The 23,163-nt window shown below is 43.7% G+C and overlaps 1 protein-coding gene and 1 long non-coding RNA gene across 2 annotated transcripts; both read right to left on the bottom strand.

Moving 5' to 3' along the window:
- Positions 1-3,525: 3,525 nt before the first annotated feature.
- LOC126516659 (uncharacterized) lies at positions 3,526-10,450 on the bottom strand. Its single transcript, XM_072289569.1, has 4 exons — positions 10,417-10,450; positions 9,609-9,697; positions 7,847-8,066; positions 3,526-3,645 (listed from the first exon to the last, which is right to left on the bottom strand). Exons 1-4 carry the CDS (start codon positions 10,448-10,450, stop codon positions 3,545-3,547), a joined length of 444 nt encoding a protein of 147 aa, XP_072145670.1. The 3' UTR covers positions 3,526-3,544.
- Positions 10,451-11,870: 1,420 nt separating this feature from the next.
- On the bottom strand, positions 11,871-21,561 carry LOC140215382 (uncharacterized). The gene is made up of 3 exons (XR_011892340.1): positions 21,136-21,561; positions 19,654-19,735; positions 11,871-11,982 (listed from the first exon to the last, which is right to left on the bottom strand). It is a non-coding gene; the product is annotated as an uncharacterized lncRNA (long non-coding RNA).
- Positions 21,562-23,163: the final 1,602 nt, after the last annotated feature.

The raw sequence follows: 23,163 nt of genomic DNA, 5'->3' as shown, positions 1-23,163 counted from the left end.
AGGTGCTAAATTCTCTGAGCCCACCCAGTATTTCGCCGGCGGTATGCCTGCGCAGCCACGCATATGAGTACCTCAATGCTGTACTGATTGCTTTGACCTATCATCGGAACAGAAAATTAGCACTAGAGAGTTTTAGCAGAGTGTTTACGGTCCGCTCCGCTCAGACCGGAATGGACAGTTTTAGCAGAGCGTTTGCTTGCGCTCCGCTCCGCACACGTTTCACGCGCACCGGTGGCTGCACAGAATGCATTGATTTCGCTTATCTAACAAGCGCGTCTCCCAGAGATGCCACTGACATGCTCTCAGCTTGGCGGTAAAACGATTATGAAAGCAACTACACGCTCCTTGACGCACCGCTAAATCAGGTTCCTAGCGGAACGTGGTCAGCGTCCCACGTTCCGCTGCCGCTATGTGTGCTGTGCGCACGCGCGTCAGTGTTCCCAGTTGCGTTTTGCTGAGTGGCTGCGTACCAATTGTTGTGATAGGCCGGTCTGAGCGGAGCGGACCATAAACGCTCTGCTAAAGCTCTCTAATATCACAACAATTGGCACGCAGCCGCTCAGCAAAACGCTACTGGGAACACTGACGTGCGTGCGCACAGCACACATAGCGGCAGCGGAACGTGGCACGCTGACCACGTTCCGCTAGGAAACTGATTTAGCGGTGCGTCAGGGAGCGTGTAGTTGCTTTCGTAATCGTTTTACCGCCAAGCTGAGAGCACGTCAGTGGCATCTCTGGAAGACGCACTTGTTAGATAAGCGAAATCAATGCATTCTGTGCAGCCACCGGTGCGCGTGAAACGTGTGCGGAGCGGAGCGCAAGCAAACGCTCTGCTAAATCTGTCTACTAACACACGTGCGGACGTCACATTTGGCGGTACGCTGGAAGATATGCTACAAGTACGCTGTATTGCTAATCGACGCTGGCAATAATGCGTGTGAAACGTCTGAAGGGCCCTGTAACGGCTTTTACAAACAGCGCACTCATGTTAGCGTTCCAGTCTCATACGATAGCCCACAGCGTTTGTCATACAACCTGCCAGCGCATTTCCTTCGACCATGAAAAAAGTTGAATAATGGTGATAAAGATTAATAAGCCACACGTTCCGGCGCGCATGGCGCGCAGAGAGAGAGAGAGAATGAGACAAAAAAAATTGAGGAAAAGGCGCTCACACTCCTCCGAGCGCGGACGCCCTCGCGCGCTGAGCTCCTGCGCATGCTCGGAGCTCTTGCGCATGCGCGGCGGTGCGCCGTCTCAACGAGTGCGCCAGGCACATAAACGGTTGTACCGGTGTACGGTGTCTGCCTGAACGTTGGTGTGTGTGTATGCGTGTCATCTTTGTGGCATCACACGTCAACTACACTGAACGGTAAGCTTTAGCAAAGATGTTTTGCGTTATTATATTATTGCCCGACCAGCCACGTCTCTCAGTTCACATCGACAAGGCTTATCATCGTTTGCCACACAGTTTCTTTCTCGGTCCAGTTTCCCCAGAAGTGCGCATGACCATTCTGGGCTTAAAGAACACTGGAGCTGGTTTAGATAACTTCAGCTCATCTCATGTAAAGCTTATAGCTCATCTTATCAGTGACACACTCTCACACATAATAAATCTAATCTTAAAAACTGGCGTCTTTCCTAGCTGCTTAAAAATCGCCAAAGTTATTCCTGTTTTCAAAAAGGGTAGCAAGAACTCGTTAATAAACTGCCGCCCTATATCTATTTTATCATTTTTCAGCAAGATAATTGAAAAGTTATTCGTAGTACGTTTAACTAGCTATTTCACTAAGTGCAGTATTTTGTCCTCTAATCAATTTGGCTTTCGATCTGGTTATTCAACTGAATTAGCGCTCATTACTTTAACTGATCATCTTAAAACAGCCATTGGCACATGTAAATTGACTGGTACCTTGTTTATTGATTTTTCTAAAGCATTCGGTTCATTAAATCATGACATACTTTTTGCTAAACTAAACGCTGTTGGCGTGTGTGGTCCAGCACTTTCCCTAATTCGCAGTTATTTACATGATCGAAAACATATCGTCTCTATTTCTGATACACATTCGCGTGCCAAACTTACACATTGATACACATTCGCGTGCTTCCGTCGGATGGACACCGGCATCAAAGCGGCAGCGGTTGCGGTCCAAGTGTGCGCTTGCTAAAGCATTCTTCTACGTTTCACAGGTTGGTACTTATTTCTCCTGGTGATAGCATAAGAGTATTTGTGACCGCAACTGCTGCTGCTGCTGCTGCATTCGCGTTTCGTACTCTATCGTTTTTCAAGTTGCTTTTCCGTTATGCCTACCAATGCGGAGTTGGCCAAGCGACTAGATGATCTCGAGGCGCAATTTCATGATAGATTGCAAAAACTGGTCGAGAAACCCGTTGCCGATGTGAAAGGGAAGCTGCAGGAAGCTGGACTGGATAACAGCACCCTGCGTACCCAAGTTTCTGGCATGGATGGCAGTCTGACCATGCTAAATGAAATTGTCGAGAAGACGCGTACCCAGCAAGCTGAGCTATTGGCATCAAACAAGGCTCTGAAATCAGAAAATGAAGCCCTTAAAAAAGGCTAGCCGAGATGGAACAATATTCTAGAATCAACAATGTTGAGATCAAAGGAATACCATTTACAAAGGATGAAGACTGCATTTCTATTGTAACTGCCATTGCCGATAAGGCGGCATGCTTTCTTGCTCGGGTCGAGATCGAGATAGCGCATCGTGTGCCCACTAAATCAGGTCATCAAAATATTATTGCTAAAACATACAACACACACAAAACCAAGCTTTGAGAATAATCAGTTACAGCCATTTTTCATGTAGTGCTCTGCCATTACTCCGCACATATAATATTTTGTCCATAGTGGATTTAAATAAATGTTGTCTTAGTATCCTGACGTATAAATTTTGTCGAGGAGAATTCCCTTATGAAAATTAGTGTTGAATTTTAGTAGATATTCCATTGTCGTCTTATTGCTCAATCAATAAAATTTGAGTTGAAATATCATTGTCCCACTATTGCAGATTTGTTGACCAGCATTGAAAAGTGGCCACCGTGAAACCATTGTAATTTCATTGACCAATTATTGTCTTGATTTCCTATGGAATTCCCATGGACGAACAATTGCATTTCCATGAAATGTAATGTGGAATACAATAATAAGTTCATCGATTGTAAAGTGGAATGCAACAATAAGTTTATGGAGTGTAAAGTGTAATGCAACAATAAGTTTATGGATTGTAAAGTGAAATGCAACAATATGTTTATGGATTGTAAAGTCTAATGCAACAATAAGTTTATGGATTGTAAAGTGGAATGCAATATTAAATTTATGGATTGTAAGGTGCAATGCAACATGAAATTAACTAATGTTGATATTCGCCACTGAGGCATTGCTTGGCCTTGGGCCATTTTCAAGGTGCATTTTTTAGTTTTCCACTGCAAGGCCTCTTTTCCTGTGATGTTATGGAAAAGAAACTTACAACTTCGTGATTAAGAAAAAGCACGTGAATCATTCGGTTTATAGACTATCACAAGTTTATTGGACTTCGGGTTCCTTCAGCTCCCTCGCAAGCATGGACGACAGGCTATTCTTTATGTAGCCGAGGCTCGCTGATGGAAATTTGGAGCATGTGTAGTCTGGAAAAGATATACAGCATAAGATTACCAATGCATACAGAATTTTCAGACTTTCTAGTAAAAGAATAACACATTGAAATCCTATGCTATGTCTAAGTGCAAGCCACACTGCTAGTGGAAGTCATAAACCCTCATCATACAGTAATTTAGCTATACATTGTGTACTTAGCCAGGGTCTGCAGTTATCAGGTGTGCACCACGATGTCGTAAAGAGTAGAGACAGAATGAAAAAAATTATGGGGTTTTACGTGCCAAAACTACTTTCTGATTATGAGGCACGCCATAGTGGAGGACTCTGGAAATTTCGACCACCTGGGGTTCTTTAACGTGCGACAGAATGAAGATAAACATCTCAGTACTGGTGCCAAGCTCTTTGGCATGGATAAAGACAGGTCAGAGTGTTAGCAGCTATTCAGTGGAATTTTATATAATTCATTTGCACGTACAGTTAAGCCTGTGTGACGAAGCCGGTAAAATCAGCCCTTTACTTCGTTGCATAAAAATTTTTTTTGACTGAAAATTTCACTTTTTGTAAATTTAATTTTCGCTACCGTCAAATTTTTTTACCCAAGAGAGCACGCAAACCTTATCAAATTATCGGGCAATCGGATAAAACCAATTTCAATGACAAAGAAAGTGGAAGTTTCCCCCAAAAGTGGTAGCAGTGCTAGCAACACCAAAGTATCACTCAACTACATGAAGGCTAACAGGCGTTGACATGCAGCCTTGTTGGTAAGGCACACTTAAAGGGTCCCTGAAACAGTCTAGTAAAGCATTGTACAAGAAGCTGTGTAAAGAGCCTCACATTAAAGGGACCCTGAAACGAGTTTGATGATTTTGTACAAACATACTGAACCGTTCGAGTATAGGTCCTTCTGATCATTAATTGACGCATCTAAGTGCTCCGGGTAAAGCACGTAATTTATTATAAGGTTTCAAAAATTTATATCGCTGCTGATCACAGCACACTACTCGGCTGAATATTCAGCTGCCCTTAACCATTTGATGTAAATTGCCCTAATGATGCTAGTAGGGTGAGCTATCCGACTGGCTGCCCAGGGTGCTTCATCAATAATTTTTCTAACTTTATGTTGAACAAATGTTTGCAATAGTTAGAATGTTAGTTAATTTGCTTCTATAAAAAGAAAGTAACAAAGAATGCACAAGAAATATTTCTCACTACACTTAAGCACTTCCGGCACACAGCAAGTGTCGTCTGCTTGTGTTACAACATGCTCCATTTTGACGAGAGCTCCACGGGCAGTGTCAGTCTGTTTTTTCGCGAGAACCGTGATTCGCCTTTGTTGCATTGAGGGCTGCAAACGTAGCAACTGGCAATATGTCAAGCTGCAACATTGTGTCCCCCTGCAAGGCAGAAGACGAGTGGAGCGGCTGCAGCGTATCGGACTGTCGCTATCCAATTGGTGAAAGGATGTGCGAGTTTGTAGCCGTCACTTTGCACAGGAGGATTACTACTACAATAGCATTTCGCGAGTCCGGTATTCAAATAAATGCAAGCACATGGAGACAGGGCCTGGCCGTTTGACTGCCGTTTCACAGGATGAGCAGAAGCGCAAACTGCATGGTGCAGTCACCTGGTGGCACAGAGCTCAACCAAACACAGTAGCAGTAACGAAGTGTATTCTTCTATGCTGCTGGTGTAAATGTTTAAAATGCTTTACACTGGGTTATAGCAATATTGGCTCTTTGTTTGGCTGGTTAAGCTCTGCGCCAACAGGTGGCTAGACCGTGCAGATCAATCAGTCCGCTCATGTACGTCTACGCTAAAGTTCCTTCATCAGCTTGAGTTTATACGTCCAGCCATCTGTCGAAATGCCCAGCTCACCTGTGATTACCGGAATACCAGACACGTTCGGCGCTGCGACAGAATGCTCACAATGCATGCTGCTTCAATAGCTCTCGCTTGGGGTGGAGTACCAAACAGCTGGTGGAGAGGTTGGAGAGACTTTGCAGGCTCGATCCTAGAGAACCGGAAGTAGATGACACGTGCCATCCTGATGCAGAGCCAGCGACGGCAGAGCTTACATCGCCCCGATCACTTGGAAAACGAGTTGAGGAGGAAATGCATGGCTATGGAGGAGGGTAACTTGTAATCGTCCGTAGCTCTCTTAAGATGCAATGCTTCACACAAATTGTGGTCTGAATGATTAACTTTAGCGGTATCCTACGTGTCTACAAAATTTGTCCGAACCGTTTCGGGGGCCCTTTAAGAGAGCTTTGGCCAATTACAAGTTACCCTCCTCCATAGCCATGCTTTTTTTTCCAACTAATTCACCAGACTAAGCTCCGCCTTCACTGGCTATGCATTGTGATGGGACATCCTGTCGTCTCCTTCCGGTTGTCGTGTAGCCGGCATACCAAGCCTCTCAAACCTCTCTGCCAGCCGCCTGTCAAAGCAGCATTTGTTGCAAGCATTCTGTTGCAGCACCAAGCGTGTCTGGTACTCCAGTAACCAGAGGCAAGCTTTCGACATTTTGACAGATAGTTGAAGGTGTAAACTAAACCATCTCCATACTACTATTGCTGTGATAAGGAGTTTTAGCGTAGACATCCGTGAGCGGCCTGATCGCTCTGTACGGTCGAGCTACCTGGTGGTGCCGAGCTTAACCAGTCAAACTAAGAGCTAATCTTGTTGTAACCAAGTGCAAAACTTTTTAGACATTTAAAAAAACAATATGTTCATGATTACACTCCTGCCAAAATTTTACACTAGCAGCAAAGTAAAATACACTTCGTTACTGCTATACTAGTTCTGCATTTGGCTGAGCTATGTACTACTAGATAGCTGCACTATGCAGGCCACTTCACTCGCATGTTGGCCTTGCAGAGGGACACAATGTTGCAGCTGGACATGTCGCTGATTGCTACGTTGCAGTCCACAAGGCAATGACGAACCATGGTGCTTGCGAAATGACATATTAAGATCAATGCAGACCACGCAGCTTGCGTCAACACGAAGTACACCGTAACACAAGCAAATGACACTTCCTGTGTGCCAGAAGTGCTTGAGTCTAGTGATAAACTGTCCTTGAGCATTCTTTTTCTGTTACATTTATTTTTTTATGAAAGAAATTATCTAACATTCCAACTTTAGTGAACATTTGTGCACCATGAAGTTGGAAAAATTATAAATGGCGCCCCCTTGGCAGCCAATCAGATAGCTTGCCCTACTGACGTCATATGGTCATTGTGCGTGACTTAGTCAGGGGTGGCTGAAAACTCAGTGGTGCCACTGCAATAGGGAGCGATGCACATATTTCAAACCTTATAATAAATTACACAGTTTACACGGACTGGTTAAATGCTTCATTTAAGGATCAGAAGGGCCAACCCTAACTCATTACATTTGTACAAGATCGTCAAAATCCATTTCAGTGTCCCTTTAAGATTGGAGGTTGAATTGTGAAGTGTGTGAGCATGCATTGTTTGTCAAGAAAAGAACTATTTTCTGAACGTGATTTACATTCATACAAAATTGTGCACCTGTTGTTAATAAGGCACTGGTTGAAGCAGGCGCTTGTACTCGTCTACTTGCTTGTCCCTGTGATCAATGTGCTCAAACAATCTTAACTAAGGAAGTTCATAGTTTTACCGGCCATATAAATTGCAGGAAATATTCGCTTATTAATTAAATTAGCAAGCATCATGTCACATGTGCACACACAGGCAAACATGCGCAGATCTCACTCAATGACCGTGCCCCTACTGTAGCAACACTGCAAACAGAGGGGAGAAAATGCTATGACCTCTTCATTCAACGCGTTTTTACTACATATGCGCAAGGACTGCAGATATGCGTGGCTGTGCACTGTCAGTGTTTGCACCGCCACGGCTTCACACCCTTGATAATGTTACCGTGCTGAGTTAGCTAAAGAACACGTGCAGAGGTTTATCGGCCATACACCACAATAATTGAAAAAGTGCAAATACTTCGAAAGATGTCTTTGCATGCACTGGGGCATGATTTGTGCAGCATTTCAGCAGGTAGCATGTGCTATGAACAGTTGCTGCTTATATTAATGTAAGGAATGAACAATGTTGAGAAGATAGTACAAAGACAATACACATGCCAAACTGCAAAAAATCAAATCAGCCACGTATAGACACCAAGAGGGCTTCCCACCTATGCTGGCGCATAGACTGCAATTTGCAGTTGTACCACTAGGATTGACATACATACCAATCACAGCTTGGACACGAACAGGGTCCAAGGCCTCCTTGAGTGGTTGGTTGAGGCGTAGGTTGCTTTTTCCACCCAGGAGTGTTTTGCCCCTTAGTTCTTCTGCCGTGAATACATTTCGCAAAAGAGCCCTGGCAAATTTGCCAGGGCCACTTTCACAAGCTCGGCAAAGTTTGTCGAGGGTGCCTTGCTCGACGCTTACGCCATGCCCAATGTCCACCTGGGAACATAAAAATAATCATTTGGGAGCTGTATAGCCCATTAACTTTTGCAGAGTAAGAGATTTAGAATTTGCTGGCAATGACATATCTAAAAAAATTAAATTGTGCTGTTTTACGTGCCAAAACCACGATCTGATTATGAGGTATGCTGTAGCAGGGGACTCCTGAATAATCTCGACCACCTAGGGTTCTTTAACGTGCACCTAAATCTAAGTACACGGGTGCTTTTGTATTTCATCCCCATCGAAATGCGGTAGCTGTGGCCGGGATTTGATCCCGCGACCTCGTGCTTAGCAGCCCAACACCATAACCACTAAGCAACCACAGCGGGTGACATATCTAGGAACAAATAGCAAAGTTTAAAGGAGAAAAACAATGTGGTAATCTGCAGCAGTTACTGACATGACTTGTAGCAGCAAGTTGTTTTCATCCAGAACCATTTTGCTTTATCATTTCTACACTTAAATAAAAAAATACAAATAACTTTCCCTATGCGTTCCTTGGCTTATCTGTTGGTTTCACATGACTGTGTTTAACAAAATCAGGCCCCTCAGTGCTCTTTGCCGTTAATTTCATAGTGAAGGTCTTGAATCAGGCAGGTTTGATGCCTTCAAGTAGCACACACGTTTATTGGTCAGCTGCCTACTCATAGAGTTCATGTACTATGCGTCGCCATTGGCCAAAAGGATGGTTCACATCCAATGGATTGGCCTAAGTAGCACTGGCTAACACTCCGAGGGTTACACATACATAAATACGCAAGAATCTACTAGCACAATTTGTAGTGCAGAGGTTGTAGGTTCGGCTCCCACCGGAGGCCAGTTTGGTTCTTCTGGCACTTTCGTATCCATTTATCATTTATACAAACAGCATAAAGGCAGGGGAAAAGCTCAAGTGCATAATATTCTGATGACCACCATAGCCCTCAATATCGGGTCACTTTTTTTTCTCATGGAACACCAAAGTGACATGTATCAAGTGAAATCGTGCAGTCTCATGACATTAAAGTTACTGTCTGGTGATGGTGTAAGTTATTAGTGGCTTAAAAAGGTTCGAACGCCAGCTCATTGCCCCAAATTCATCAAACAGTGCTAAAAAACAGGGATGAGAAAGGAAGACAGGTTGAGTGCTTTTTGGCAATAGTAAGTATAGGTTCAGACAGGGATGCTACACAGCACACATTATATTAGGACTATACGTGATGTTTCTAGCCAGAAAGAAAAGTGCATAATTACAGTGAAGACAGTGACAAGTTTTCTCAGGGATCAATCCTAATGTGTGCTTACACAGTCAAAATTGATATGAAAAATGCAGCCTAGCAATGAGAGGTCATCCTGCTCCCTCACTTTTTAAATAAACAGCAATTGCTGATGACGCACTGCTATACCGATGTGCATGTTCTTGCCTTCAACACAACTTGAAGAGACTTGGTGCTTGTAAAGAACAAGTTTAAGGATAGGGCAAAAATTCATTTTTCTGACAGTATCATTTCATGCATTTATGACGTTAGCTAAGACAGAGGATACAATAGATATATGTACCTTTGGGCAAGCAGCAACGGCTCCAGCCGTCTGCTCGGCTTGGTTCTCCACTTTTCCCAGTACTCTTCTTTTCACTAATCTGGCAGCCTCTGCAAAATAAATTGGTTACAAAATTATGAAAGCAATCACTTATGGTTCTTTAGTATATCACAACTGACAGGCGCTTTTGGTTTTGCCACAGTCAAAATGCAGCCACTGAGGCATGGCAGCATGTGAAATGAAATTGGAAATGGATAAATGCACAAGTTACCTAGAATGAACAAGCGACCACTTGCTACTTTCGTACGAGTGGATGCATGCACATTTTACTGCTTTTCTCTCATCCTTTGATCTCGTTATATATTGAGCCTGTAGCACTAAACACGAGCGTTACTGCGCCATAAGTAGAGGGTAGTGCAAACAGATTTTATGTTGATTCTTTCAGTGCTGGAATGGTACGAGCCACTTCAGTCAAGCAGAGCTGCTAATTATATCTATTTACCAGCACGTCGCTGTCTACTAATCGCCGGCTCGTCATCCTTACACAGTACTGGGCAGCATATTCACACCAACTTGTTTGATATTTAGGAGAATATAATGCAATTATTATTTTTGTTGATTATTGCATTCTGCCCAATTCTAACTAGTTTGGCACAGGTAGTCAGGTAGCAAACACGCCGGTATCAATGCAGTGCCCAATGCTGTATAAGGGCACCAACCAGGAAATTAGCAGACAGTGACATGCGGGTAAACACATATAATCTAGCAGCTCTGCTTGACTGAAGAGGGTCATAACCACCCTAGCAATGAAGCATCACCTTGGACTAACCTCTCTTTATTGCTACAGGAGTGCCTGTATCCATGCACTCTGTCTTTGGTGCCAAGAGGCTTCTTGAAGTGATGAGATGTATTGTAAATTTCGAGACCGGTTGAAGACCACTTGAAAATTCTTTTTCCCCATTTAAACAAAAAATTATTCTATTAAAGCTTTTCAGTTTATTAACAATGCAATGAGCTATCACATGAGGCAGTGTTTTGCATATTTTTTGGCGCATTCATTGTTAAATTAGCAGACCGTATCAGCTCTCTTGAGTGGTCGTCACCTGTGTGCACTGTTGTACCATATTTCATCCAAGCCTTTGTTTTTTGCACTGTATAGGTCCTGACCACTTGGCTGATGCAAGCTTTAAGCTTTTGCAGGAAAAAATACTAAATACAGACCATTTTAATGCCTTTTGATGGCTTATAAAAAATTCTATAAATGAAAGACAATCAGCGAATGCATTACGGTGTAAAGCTTCTTTCTCTTCATTATCCTGAAAATTTTTGGTGTGCTCTCACAACAAAGAAAAAGTGTTCTTGCCAGCGCCCTAAAAAAATTATGGGGTTTTACGTGCGAAAACCACTTTCTGATTATGAGGCACGCCGTAGTGGAGGATTCCGTAAATCTCGACCACCTGGGGTTCTTTAACGTGCACCTATATCTAAGCACACGGGTGTTTTCGCATTTTGCCCCCATCGAAATGCGGCCGCCGTGGCCGGGATTCGATCCTGCGACCTCGTGCTCAGCAGCTTAATAGCCACTGAGCAACCACGGCCGGTTTGCCAGCGCCTTTTATGACATATAGTTTGGCACTTTACGACCAAGTTCACATGGTAATAACGGAAGTAAAAACCTTTTCGTTGAAAAACATTTCCATGAAATTAATTTTTTCTTATTTTGAAGGGTCTCCAACTTCTTTAAAAGCAATGGCAAGAGGTCAAGCACCAAGGTTCGGACAGCTGCCATGGGGTGACTGTATACACTGTAAGAAAAGTTTACACCCTTTGGAGTGCCCCTTCTGCCACATAATAATAATCATCATCTGCCTTGATGATGTGTTTCCTTCCTTTAACGCTGCGAGCCCGGTACTTTCCAGTAACAAACGGCATGCGTGTTATCAGCATGATAGCATTCCCGACAGGAAAGTAGCGGGCGCGGCGTTTACAAAAAAGGAAGAAACGCATCAAGGCAGATGACGATTATTGTTGTGTGGCAGAAGGGGCACTCCGAAGGGTGTAAGCTTTTCTTAGAGTGTATACAGTCACCCCATGACAGCTGTCCCAACCTTGGTGCTTGGCCACTTGCCATTGCTTTTAAAGAAGTTGGGGACCCGTCAAAATAAGAAAAAAATCAATTTCATGAAACATGTTGTGTGGCAGAAGGGGCACTCCAAAGGGTATAAACGTTCCCTAGGGTGTAATGTTGTGGCAACATATGTTGAAAGGCTTTTTTACCAGAAATGTAATCGTGCTCTTCTGCCACCCGCTTCAGCCGCTCCACTTCATCTTTTAATTCTTTATTCTCTTCTTGCAGTGCCTTTATTTGAACAGCACAGGTGCTGCATGGGTTGATCTGAAATTAAGAAAAATCATCTATTTTTTAAAGACAGAAGGAACAATTGGTTTAGCGGCAGCACGCACACAAAAATTATCTGCGGGCAGTGCATTTTCACAGACTTTCTTTGAAGTTATCCACATGGAACCTTTTTACAAACACCACTTAATTCAATATTGCCAATGGTAGTTGACAAACTACTGAAGCACCATCAAATCAGGCCTTTGGCAATACCAGTTATTCGCTTGCTTGATTCACAAGTTATTCAAAGCCTAAAACTGGACAACCAGTGATTGGTTAGCCTGCATGGTTGTTTGATGAATAATATGTCAATGTTTGGATGTCCCAATTTTTTTTTTGTTTACTCCACACCGTTTCAATGGCAACCAACCGTTTCAAACAGTTTCAATGGAAACCTTATATATTATTTAAATATCTAAAGAAAAAGAAAATGATCCCTTGCGTATGCTGTGTCAGGTCCTGTACATACTTGAGCGAATTTTTATTTGTACAAGGGTTGATCCAGAAATAACGTTCGCAAAGAGCTCCAGCCACACAGGAAGGTGCGAGGTGAAATCCGGCCACACTGATGCGTGCGGCTGTTCCCCCACTCTCGATTCCCCCCAGCCGCGCTTCGCTGCACCGCTCATTCTTGGCTCAGCAGCCGTACGATATGGAGGTTCCCATTGTTGATCCCGCCAAGTGCGAGATTCATTCCATAATTCACTTTTTGCACGCCAAAGGAACTCCACCCATGGATATTCATTGTCAGTTGACAGAGGTGTATGGTGATAAGTGTATGTCCAAACACATCCGCAAGTGATGCAGGCAGTTTAGTGCCGGTCAGAAAGAAGTCCGCGATGAAGAACGGAATCGAAGACCGTCAGTTTCGAAGGTGGTTATTGAGATGGTCCAACGCGAAGTGCTTCAAAACAGGAGGATCACCGTGCGTGAACTTGTTGCTCAGATTCCTGGGAGTTCTTATGGTACAGTGGAAAAAGCTTTGAATGAGAAATTGGAGTATCACGAGTGTTGTGCTCAATGGATACCGTGGCTATTGACATCAGAGTGCAAGGAGAAACCCCTTGACTGTGCTCGCCAATTTCTTCAAAAGTGTCAAGATAAGGAAGGGTAGTTGGACTCCATTGTTGCAGGAGACAAAATGTGGGTGCTTCATTTCGCTCCCGAAATGAAACAAAAATCCAAATAGTGGTGTCATCCAGTCACCAGTCGCAAAAAAGTTCAAACAAACTCCTGCTGGCAAAGTCAAGACCAGTGTTTTTGGGATCGTAAGGGGATAGTGCTGAACAATTTCGTGGAACTTGGGACAAAAATCAACTCAGACAGTTATTGTACAACACTAAGAAGACTGGGGCAAGCTATCCAGAACTGCCTGCGAGGACGACTGGCAGCCGGTGCAATGCTGCATCACGGCAACACCCCACCTCACGTCTCCCGCCAAACCCAGGAACTTTTGACAAACTTTGGGTTGACTGTCATGCCCCACCCACCATACAGTTCAGGCCTCACGCCTAGTAATTATCACTTGTCCCCTAAGTTAAAGGAACATTTGAGTAGCCAATGCTTCCGGAGCGACGATGAAGTCAAAGAGGTGAAACGCTTCTTCAACGGGTTGGTGGCAGAGTTCTACGACATTGGGATATAGAAATTGGACCAGTCTACAAAAATGCATAGAAAAACATGGCGATTATGTAGCAAAATAGAGCAAGGTTTGATCTTTCCAATGATGTAAATTTCTATGAGAATGAACAATGTTGTCCATTTCTAAAATTGATGGGAACCTTACTCCTGGATCAACCCTTGTATTTACTTATACAGAAAGAAGTGACGAGCATGGCCGGTATTTTGTAACGACGCCTTTTCTCGATGCGAATGTCTTTAGTGCTTTTCGCGTTTATGAGTGGCCTCTTTCAATGCTCCACTCGGTACATAGCCTCGCTTGACCACTCACAAAGGCAAAAAGCACTGAAAGGCAATGTCATCGGGAAAAGGTATGGAGGAAGGAAAGTGTGGGAGAGGCGCTGGCCAACACAGTCTGTGTTGGGGGAAGTGTGGCAGAAATCGCATGCTGTTTTTCGCAATGCAGCAATGGGAATGGTACCCAAACGTAAACATTGCCATAGCAACCATGCTCCTGAAGCTCTTGCTGCTGCTCTAGGCCTCTGAAAAGCGAGACGTTTTTTTCTACCTGTGTCTTTCTCGCAACACATTATGTTCACGAGACAAGCTGACCTCGGAGCGAGATGTGTAAGCTTGAAAATGTTTCGGGTCTGTGAGTGCAAGTGTCAGTCAGCAACAGACACACTCAAGTAATCAAAGTGCAGGTCTTCATCATCTTCTTCAACGTGCCACGGAAGAGCACAGGATCTCGACGGCTTCACTAAAACTGTTACAAAAGTTTCATAGGCTTTGTTCTGATACATGTCAGCAGCACACACTTCTGGCAGCTCGTAGCAATGAAAGTTCAAAGCTTATGCCTAACTGCTCCGGCAAGCTGATTGGAGGCACAAAGGGAGATGGCACACCAACATGGCTGCATTTCCGGCTTCAAAAATGTGACGTCAAGGCCTCTTCTATTTTGTTTCTTTCCTCCATGGGAAAAGGTATTGCTACAAAAACCGGCCCGTGCTTGTCTTGACTAAATAAGTCTGGTTAAGTACCAACCTAGCTTACATAATGAGCTTATTCGCAACCAGTCATAAATGAGGATTAGTTTCTTAAATTTACAAACATCTTTTTTGGTAATAGTGTAAAGAACAGCCAGCTATGTCATCTAACCTTTCAATCTCCCTCCTGTACTATATATACAGGTTGTCCCACATAACTTGAGCCAAAGTTTTAAAAATGAAAGGCACTCTGGACGCGAGTTTAACCGAATGCATAATGTTGGCACTGGCCTAGACTTACTCAGGCTATTTTTAATTTTATCCTGAACTAACAGATTAGTTATGTTTAATTAATCAACTTTTTAAGTATTGGCTGCAGACCCCAAGTGTGATATGCAAAGTTGTAGAGCACCTTGAGAAACCTCTCAATAAGTTCCAATGAAAGCCCGCGAAATATGAAAAAATACCATGTGACGGGGCACTTGTGCACAGTTATTATGCTGCTCTCAAGTGAGCAATGGATGAACAAGGTCGGCTGCAGCGAGACTGGCCCGCAACAGGGCGTTATGCCTGGTGTAGGTATCTGGTAATGCGGCTCTTATCGCAGGATTGTGCAAATGCATGCTGCCGAAGCAATAAAGCATCTAAGGCCACAAAAAAGAAAAGACGGAAGCAGCATTTTGATCCTACTTGAAAGAAGGAAAGGGCGAAATGCGTGGGAACGAAGGAAGGTGATGACAGCTGCTACAATTTTGCCTTTGCACACAAATGACCTCGTAGTAGTCTTCAAATTGAATGATGATGCCACAACTTTAACCTTAGGGCTGGAATAACAGCGGATAAATCACACGAGGACAAAACTAATGGCAATAAAGCCTTGTCTATATTCAAGGAAGATTATGCATGTCTTCTTCATATGCTGACTCTTTTCACACTGGCCCCGTCTGCTCTCCTTCTCACACTTACTGTCTACCAGACGTTCTTTTTTGATCTCGCACCCCGCACATTGCTTCGTGGTCGCAGTATTGGATGGCCGCGTCTGGCTTCACTTGTGCACTGTGAACGGCTCGTCAGTCCCTAAGAGTGCGCCCGCAGGCTGTTCCAGTTTACCGGATGTAGATCATACCTTATGTATCTCGTTTGAACCAATTCCAGTGAACTGCAATATATCCGGTGCTACTCAGGCGCCTGTATCCCTGCGTGTTCTCGACAGCAATGCTATTTGGCTGTGACCAATGTTGAGCAGCAGATATGGCTTACTCCAATGAGAAAAGAGCGGATATAATTTTGGTTCTAGGTGCGCCAAGTGGACATAGAAGGCGCGCAGCTGAGTTATTTCAATACTGGCATCCAGGTAAGCGTCCGTGCTCAATGACGATTGTGCGTGCATATGAAACGCTGAGACAGACTGGGACTTTCATGAAGAAATCCTGGGTGAGGACACAGAGAAAGATATTCTGTCAAAGTTTTCTTCAGACCCACATAGAAGTGTTCGTAATGTGGATGCTGAAGCTGGAGTGTGAAATTCAGTGTGGAGAGTACCGTATTTACACGACTGTAAGTCGACCACTTTTTTTTTTATTTGAAAATCTGAAGTGGGGGGTTCGATTTACAATCGAAACCAAAACATGGCTCCGCCAAAAAAGCGAGACGAATGGGAGCTACAACGTAGTTACAATTTTGTGTTTGCTCTATGGCCCTACCTGTAGCTTTTCGCTATCCCACGTGTTTGTTTGCTTTTCGGAAGAATTTGGCAACATTTTTGAGTTTTACAGTGCACACAACCAATGCCTCCTTTACTAGATGCCCTCCGCGTTGCTCGCTTTCCCATTGTAGCGGCGGTTCCCTTAGTTCAGCATTAATTCCATGAGGCGGCACTCCTTGCCTTTTTAACTTCCAGCGGATGTGGCAGCGGTAGCTGAATGCTTCCACCGGCGCGTTATATGCGCAGGCGTCTGTTAGTGAGCGCTATCGCGGGCCTTCGAGATGGTGACAGATGCCATGGTAATCTCGTAGGCCGCAGCACGTGATCTAAATTGCAGGCATTCGCCATGAGAGGCGTTCGTTGCCTTTTCGCGGAGACGAGAAAAGGGAGAGGACACGGAACTGAGTTTACCGGACAATGCGGCAGGCATCTAGTAAAGAAGGCATTGACACAACGCTCATGGGGTGTGTCGATAGTTGATGGAAGCGCCGCTGTAACATACGCGGCGGCACTCTCAGAACGGCGGCGCTTGCGGGAAGTATTGGTAGTTCATGGAAGAGCAGACACCGCTCGCGGGTTTCTCTTTCCCTGTTGCACTTAGCTTTCTCTATAGTTTGACGAAAGGCATTGGTTTGACGCGTTCCATTTGACTGCCGGCTACGTACTACTTCTATGCTCCTCCGTCATCACGAGTGCTCCAGGCTCACTAATCATTTGGCACTCGTTCACAGCAGCGTTCAAGAGGGCTGCCATCCTTTACGCTGAAGAAACAAATCGCTGCGCAGCGAGCCTCAAGTTCGATCTTTCTGAATGGGTGGTGCAAGAGTGGCGACTGCAGCGAAGCGAAATTTTCACCTGTGATGGCAAGTGAGGAATTTCCCACGTGCCGAAGTCTGGACACTTTCCGGAGCTGTAGGCTAAGCTTGCGGCGTACGTCGCTGAAATGCGTGATCGGTCCTTGCCGCTGAAGTGCGACATGGTCATGAAACAAGCCCGAATTAAACATAACTAATCCGTTAGCTATGGGGAAATTAAATAGCCTGAGTATCTCTAGGCCAGTGCCAACATTATGCATTCGGTTCAACTCGCGTCCAAAAACCTTTCATTTTTAAAACTTTGCCTCAAGTTATGTGGAACAACCTGTGTTTGTGTGTGTATATATATATATATATATATATATATATATATATATATACCATTTCTTTTGACTTCGAGAAAGCATTTCATAGAGTTCCTCATAAACGCCTGTTTCTAAAACTTTCATGCGTTAACTTTGATTCTTTTGTTTTTGAATGGATTTGTGACTTCCCAACTAACTGCCAGCAATTTGTGCATGCCAATAATCAGTCTTCTGCCTACTGTCCTGTCATCTCAGGCGTGCCTCGAGGCACAGTCCTAGGCCCACTATTACTCCTAATATATATCAACGATTTAATGAGTAATATTTCTTCTAACATCAGACTTCTCGCAGACAACTGCGCACTATATCATCACGTAAACAACCTGTCTGACATTCACTCACTTCAGTCTGACCTTCATCGGATCGAAATCTGTTGCGACAAGTGGCTCCTATGTCACTAAACACAAATAAAACATCACTGCTCTTTTCATTCCAAGCAATATTACCCACCACCGAATTATCTGATCTATAACTCCGCGATTTCATGTGTAAGTGCCTACATGTACCTAGGTGTTAATTTGTTGTCAGATTTAACATGGTGCCTTCACATAACGCACATTACTAATGAAGCTAACCACGTTCTTGGTTGTTTATGTCATAACCTTTATCTAGCATGTCCTTCTGTCCGACATCTCGCCTACCAGACCAAAATTTGAATACACATGCGCTGTTTGGGACCTTCACCAATGTTACCTTAATAACATGCCACAATCTGTACAGAAACGTGCAGCCCGATTCATCTTCTCAGAATACTCGTATCATTCTAGCGTCACCGAACTAAAATCTCGTGCAAACCTTGGAAGTTTTTCAGCACGCCACAGAATTGCAAATCTGTGCCTATTCTTCCAGTTTTATCACACGTCACCCTGTACTCCTGCCATCAAGCCAACCCATCGTCATTCAGATCGCACCAATCATCAAGCAGCTGTATACCCATCATCCGCTCGAACTACTGCGCGCCTTTCTTCATTGTTTGTCCAAACATAGCAAGACCGCAATGACCTTCCCTCCGATGTTGCGCTCCTGTCCAGTAGCACTGACTTCAAGAAAGCGATCGAAAAATTGTATAAACACTTAACGCATTTGTACATAGCCCACCCCTCATGTAAAAACCCTTCACTGGGGCCTTTGAGGTATTGTAAATAAATAAACAAATTAATGTAATATATATAAATTCTTTTTAATAAATGCACGACCATCTACCTGTTAAGCAATGGCAAAGCAAAGGAAAGATGCAGCCCGAGGTATGAATGCCTTACAGTGTGGCAGCAGCATGTTAATGCTGTGGATGAGAAAAATGGCTCTACAGTGTAGTAATATTATTTAGGCCTGAGCATATTGCAGGGCTTACTGAAGAGTGACACATTAAGGTATGTCCCTACTGCTGCAATGATTCTCGGATATCTGCACAGCATTACAACAGTAAGCCACCGACAAACTTAAGGACAACTTTGGGGGCTCAATGGTTAACCAGAAACATCCAAGAGATCCTCAAAGTTTTTTTTTTATTTTCTAAGCTGTTTTGACTATACCCTACAAGCTTCTTCAGCAAGTTAGTAAAGCTTTATGGCACACTGAATGAGTGTTAAGATGTAGATGTCACTGTTAAAAAAAAAAACTTCTAAGTACCCTTGAAGTACCAAGGAACACACAAAGCATAAATGAAACATTTACAGTCCCATTTTGGGTCATCTAATAAACATTGAATGTTATAGATTATGAATTGCTGAACTTTGACAACACACTTTTTGGAATAAACTGTTCACAATAACAAATGTGTTCAAATATCTGCCTAACCAGTTATTTCAACCAGATAACTGAATATTCTGTATTTTATAAATCCAGATAACCAGTTTTCTAGGCTGAATTCACTACCCCCCAGTTTAGCCGGATGAAGCTTGACTGATGTTTACAAGCACTACTAGAAACTGGAATCTCAGACCGTTGCAGCTTAGAGAGAGCCTAGACACACTCTTTGCTGTTAAGGGGACTCTTCAGCACATGAGAAAGAAATGTCCATTATTTTTAGTTTGTGTACACAAGCGCTTTTCATGTGCAATGGGTTGCTCAAACACACTTTCGAGCCTATCTATGTTCAATAAGGTGCACCAATTTTCATCTTTTTGTTCTGATTCATACAAAATGGTCTATGAAACTTAACCAGATGGCATACGCACATTTTCTGTTGGCACATCAGGTAATGCTGCAATAGCCTCCGACACGAGACGTGCTCTCTTTTTTCCAGTTGTGATGGGCTCCCTGTTAAAGAAATGGTAGATGCCATTATTTGAAGAAGAAAGGAAACCGAGATGCCCAATTTTTATTAGTCCTATCACAAGAAGCCAACAAACAAAGAGACCATTTGGTAAGAGGATTGCATACGTAATGCAAGGTTGTGGGTTTGTATCCCATGTGCAACCAGGTGATTCTTCATCCACTTTCATTTCCAATAATTTATCATTTGTTTAATTCATTTAATAAGTACAAGTAATTTCCCTTATGCTGTCTTTGTTCGTCGGCTTCTTATGATATGATTATTTAAAGAAGTATTTCATAAATGCATGTAGATATTAGCTGCCCAACGAAATGCCACTCAGATAAAAAAAAATAACCAATATCTTTCAACAATAGCGCAACCAAGTGTTTGTCGTTAAAGGCACCTGTGCTAACAATAGTATTTCCATGTTATCAAATGAGCTAAAAAAAGAAAATTACTTAACCACACTTTCATAAAGTTTTGGTAACCGCTCTAGAGCACACAAACACACAAAAATGCATGCATGCATGCACTCGCAACAAATGCCAAAAAAGGACAACCACCTTTCCTTCCCTCCCTATCGCACAAAGGGGGTCCCTTGTTTGGTGTGTGTATGCGTGAGTGCATGCACGTATGCGAGTGTTTTCGTTGCTCTGGAGCTGTTGCCATGCCTACCGAGGCAATCAGAATCAATGTCGTGTTGCGGCAGTTTTGCAGAGATGTTTATATAAAATTGACGTCTAAGAAATTTTCTTATTTTACCTAAAAGGCGTTCTTTAGACCTAATATAGCTGATTAGTGCATTTTCTTCCGGTCTTCATTAGCGGGAAATATATGCCAGACACGTCGCGAAGCTCGATCGTCATATTGATGTCTTTCAATGACTACCTACTGTCAACTTTTTCTGTGTGTGTCAGTGCGAAGGAGTCTATGTGGTAATGCGCAATTTGCATGTTCTTACCATAAGCAACAACTGTCTAAGGGAGCACAATCATTAAGAGAGCACAAATTAACTCAAATGAAAGAATGTTATGCGACGTTGAAATATCGGCGAATTTCTGACTGGTGTGGCAGAAGTCGCGGTAGCCTTGCCGAAATATCGAGCAGAATGACTGATAGCCGGGCAAGCTAGCACGAATTTATGGCTAGGCTGTGTTACATCGCGTTGCTCGGGCATACGTATGAAAAATATCAAGGTCTAGCACAGAAACTGGTCGTGTCGATCATATTCGCTACGTTCTTTTTTTCCCCGTATCTTAGCGATCGACCGATGGTACGTGCAGCACGCTACACCGGCAACCTCTACAGCGCATAAACTTTTCCGTGACAGGTTCCGTGCAACGTGGATGAATCTAGCAGGCCTTAAGTTGGTACAGCCCTAAAAAACACGAGATGTACTCACCGAAGGCAAGAAGTACAGCCGGGGTCGGTGGCGCTCCTTCTTTCCAACTCACGCGTTGGACGCTTCCTCTTAACTGTTTAATCGACCCTTGCTGTGATAGCAGACGAAAGGCCACATCCGCGTCCGCCAAAGCATTCACGGGATACACGTCCCACTTCTGATCGTCAACCCACTTAACAAGGACGTGGGACATCTTTCACTCCAGCTGTCGCAGCAACAAACGCACGTGGAGAGTCCGGGAGACGATTAAGAAAAATACGTGCAAAATGGCGACAAAAAAATGCAAACAAAAGAGGTGTTATCAGTGTCCCCTGCTCATTTTTTAGAGATGGCTAAGTTTGGCAGAAAATGATAAAAAGTAACTCATGACAAAAACCTGAAACAAAACTTTAATAAATGTTTACAGCCCTGTGAGTGACATACTATTGCATAATACTATAAAATTTGTTTCCCAGACTTAACTCTTTGATGCACTGATCTAACGTTACAATGTTGAGTCGTTGAGCGTCGAGGCAGGTGGCCGGCTGGCAACGCTTTAGGTATTCTCGCGAGCAGGTACGCGCAGTACACGTGGAAGTCGCTTCTGCAAGCTTCTGCCCCGCTTCCGCATTCGCCGTGCGCTGTTTTACTCTGTGTTGCGCTCTATATTTTGTCGTATGGTAATCGTGAAAGCCCCGTAGGTGCTGTGCCGTTCGCGAATAATGCCGCCGGAAAGACAATTCGGAAAGTACTTGTGGGACCCGTCCATCGACGTTCCCATACGCTCAAAATATAGGTTTAAGAAACGTTCATCAGTTGGTGCTTCGTCTGCCGCGTTGGACAGTGCACTAGGTTCTACAAGTGAAAGCGAAGCTGACGCTGACGAAGGCCACATCGAACCGTTCCCTTCAACTGATGCTTCAATTCAAGACTGCCGCCATCCATCGGAAAGCACGCGTGAAACCTCGTCGGCCTCGTCCTCTGAGAGCAGCGATTCGGAATGTGACGCTGATCGCGCTGATGTGTATCCGGACCACGGCGAGCAGCATTTTCCGAGAGGCTGTAAGGATGACTTGGTAAGCGTTGTGGTGGCAGGCGTCATTTCCAGATATTATTTTGTTGCTGTAACATCTCAGGTTATCTCCTGAAGCTTCTGCAGCGTAGTGACCTAGTGATATAGTGAAAATATTGATGTGATGGAATTAGACTTCTATTGCGTTAGTGTTCGCTGTTAAAATATAATGAAGTGGGGAGCGTACCGATGCGATCATTGCTCGCAACAGTTAAGTCTCTCAATTAAGGACAAAACCACGCTGTTAAATTCATATTACTGATGTAAACGCAGTTTTGTCGATATGCTACGCGACAAAACTAGGTGCTGGTAAAGTGGAGCTGAGGTAGGAATAGAGCTTCAGAACAAGTAATGTGCCGATGAAATTTCTTAGGGTTTTCCTTCAGTGTTCAGGGGTTATCTTGGCGCCTGTTGTAGTATATATACAGAAATAATGTGCGTGTGTGTGCGTTTTGATCGCGATCAAGCCCGATTCAGATCGAATTTCTCGGTCTTGATTGGCTCCTTTGCACAAAATGCGCGAGAGAGCCAATCGCAGTGGAGAATTTCGATCCGGAACGGTCCTCATTGCGATCAGAAGTGTACGTGTGACACCGGTATAATTTTGTCGTGTTCTGGCCAAAGCCTGCTTTTTTGTGTCATTTGCAAATGAACTTCACAAATCTTCCTTGAACATTTATTGTAACTTAATAGTGCTAATAGTTGCTGGATTGGGAAAAATTGGGGATAAGAGTTAATGGAGAATACCTGAGTAACTTGCGATTCGCTGATGATATTGCCTTGCTTAGTAACTCAGGGGACCAATTGCAATGCATGCTCACTGACCTGGACGGCAAAATACAAGGGTGGGTCTAAAAATTAATCTGCAGAAAACTAAACTAATGTTTAACAGTCTCAGAAGAGAATATCAGATTACGATAGACAGCGAGGCACTGGAAGTGGTAAGGGAATACATCTACTTAGGGCAGGCATTCTCA

The sequence above is a fragment of the Dermacentor andersoni genome, chromosome 1, assembly GCF_023375885.2.
Source record: "Dermacentor andersoni chromosome 1, qqDerAnde1_hic_scaffold, whole genome shotgun sequence".
In the NCBI taxonomy this organism is placed as follows: domain Eukaryota; kingdom Metazoa; phylum Arthropoda; class Arachnida; order Ixodida; family Ixodidae; genus Dermacentor; species Dermacentor andersoni.
The sequence above is the reverse complement of the archived record's forward strand: the minus strand, read 5'-3'. Positions and strand labels throughout refer to the sequence as shown.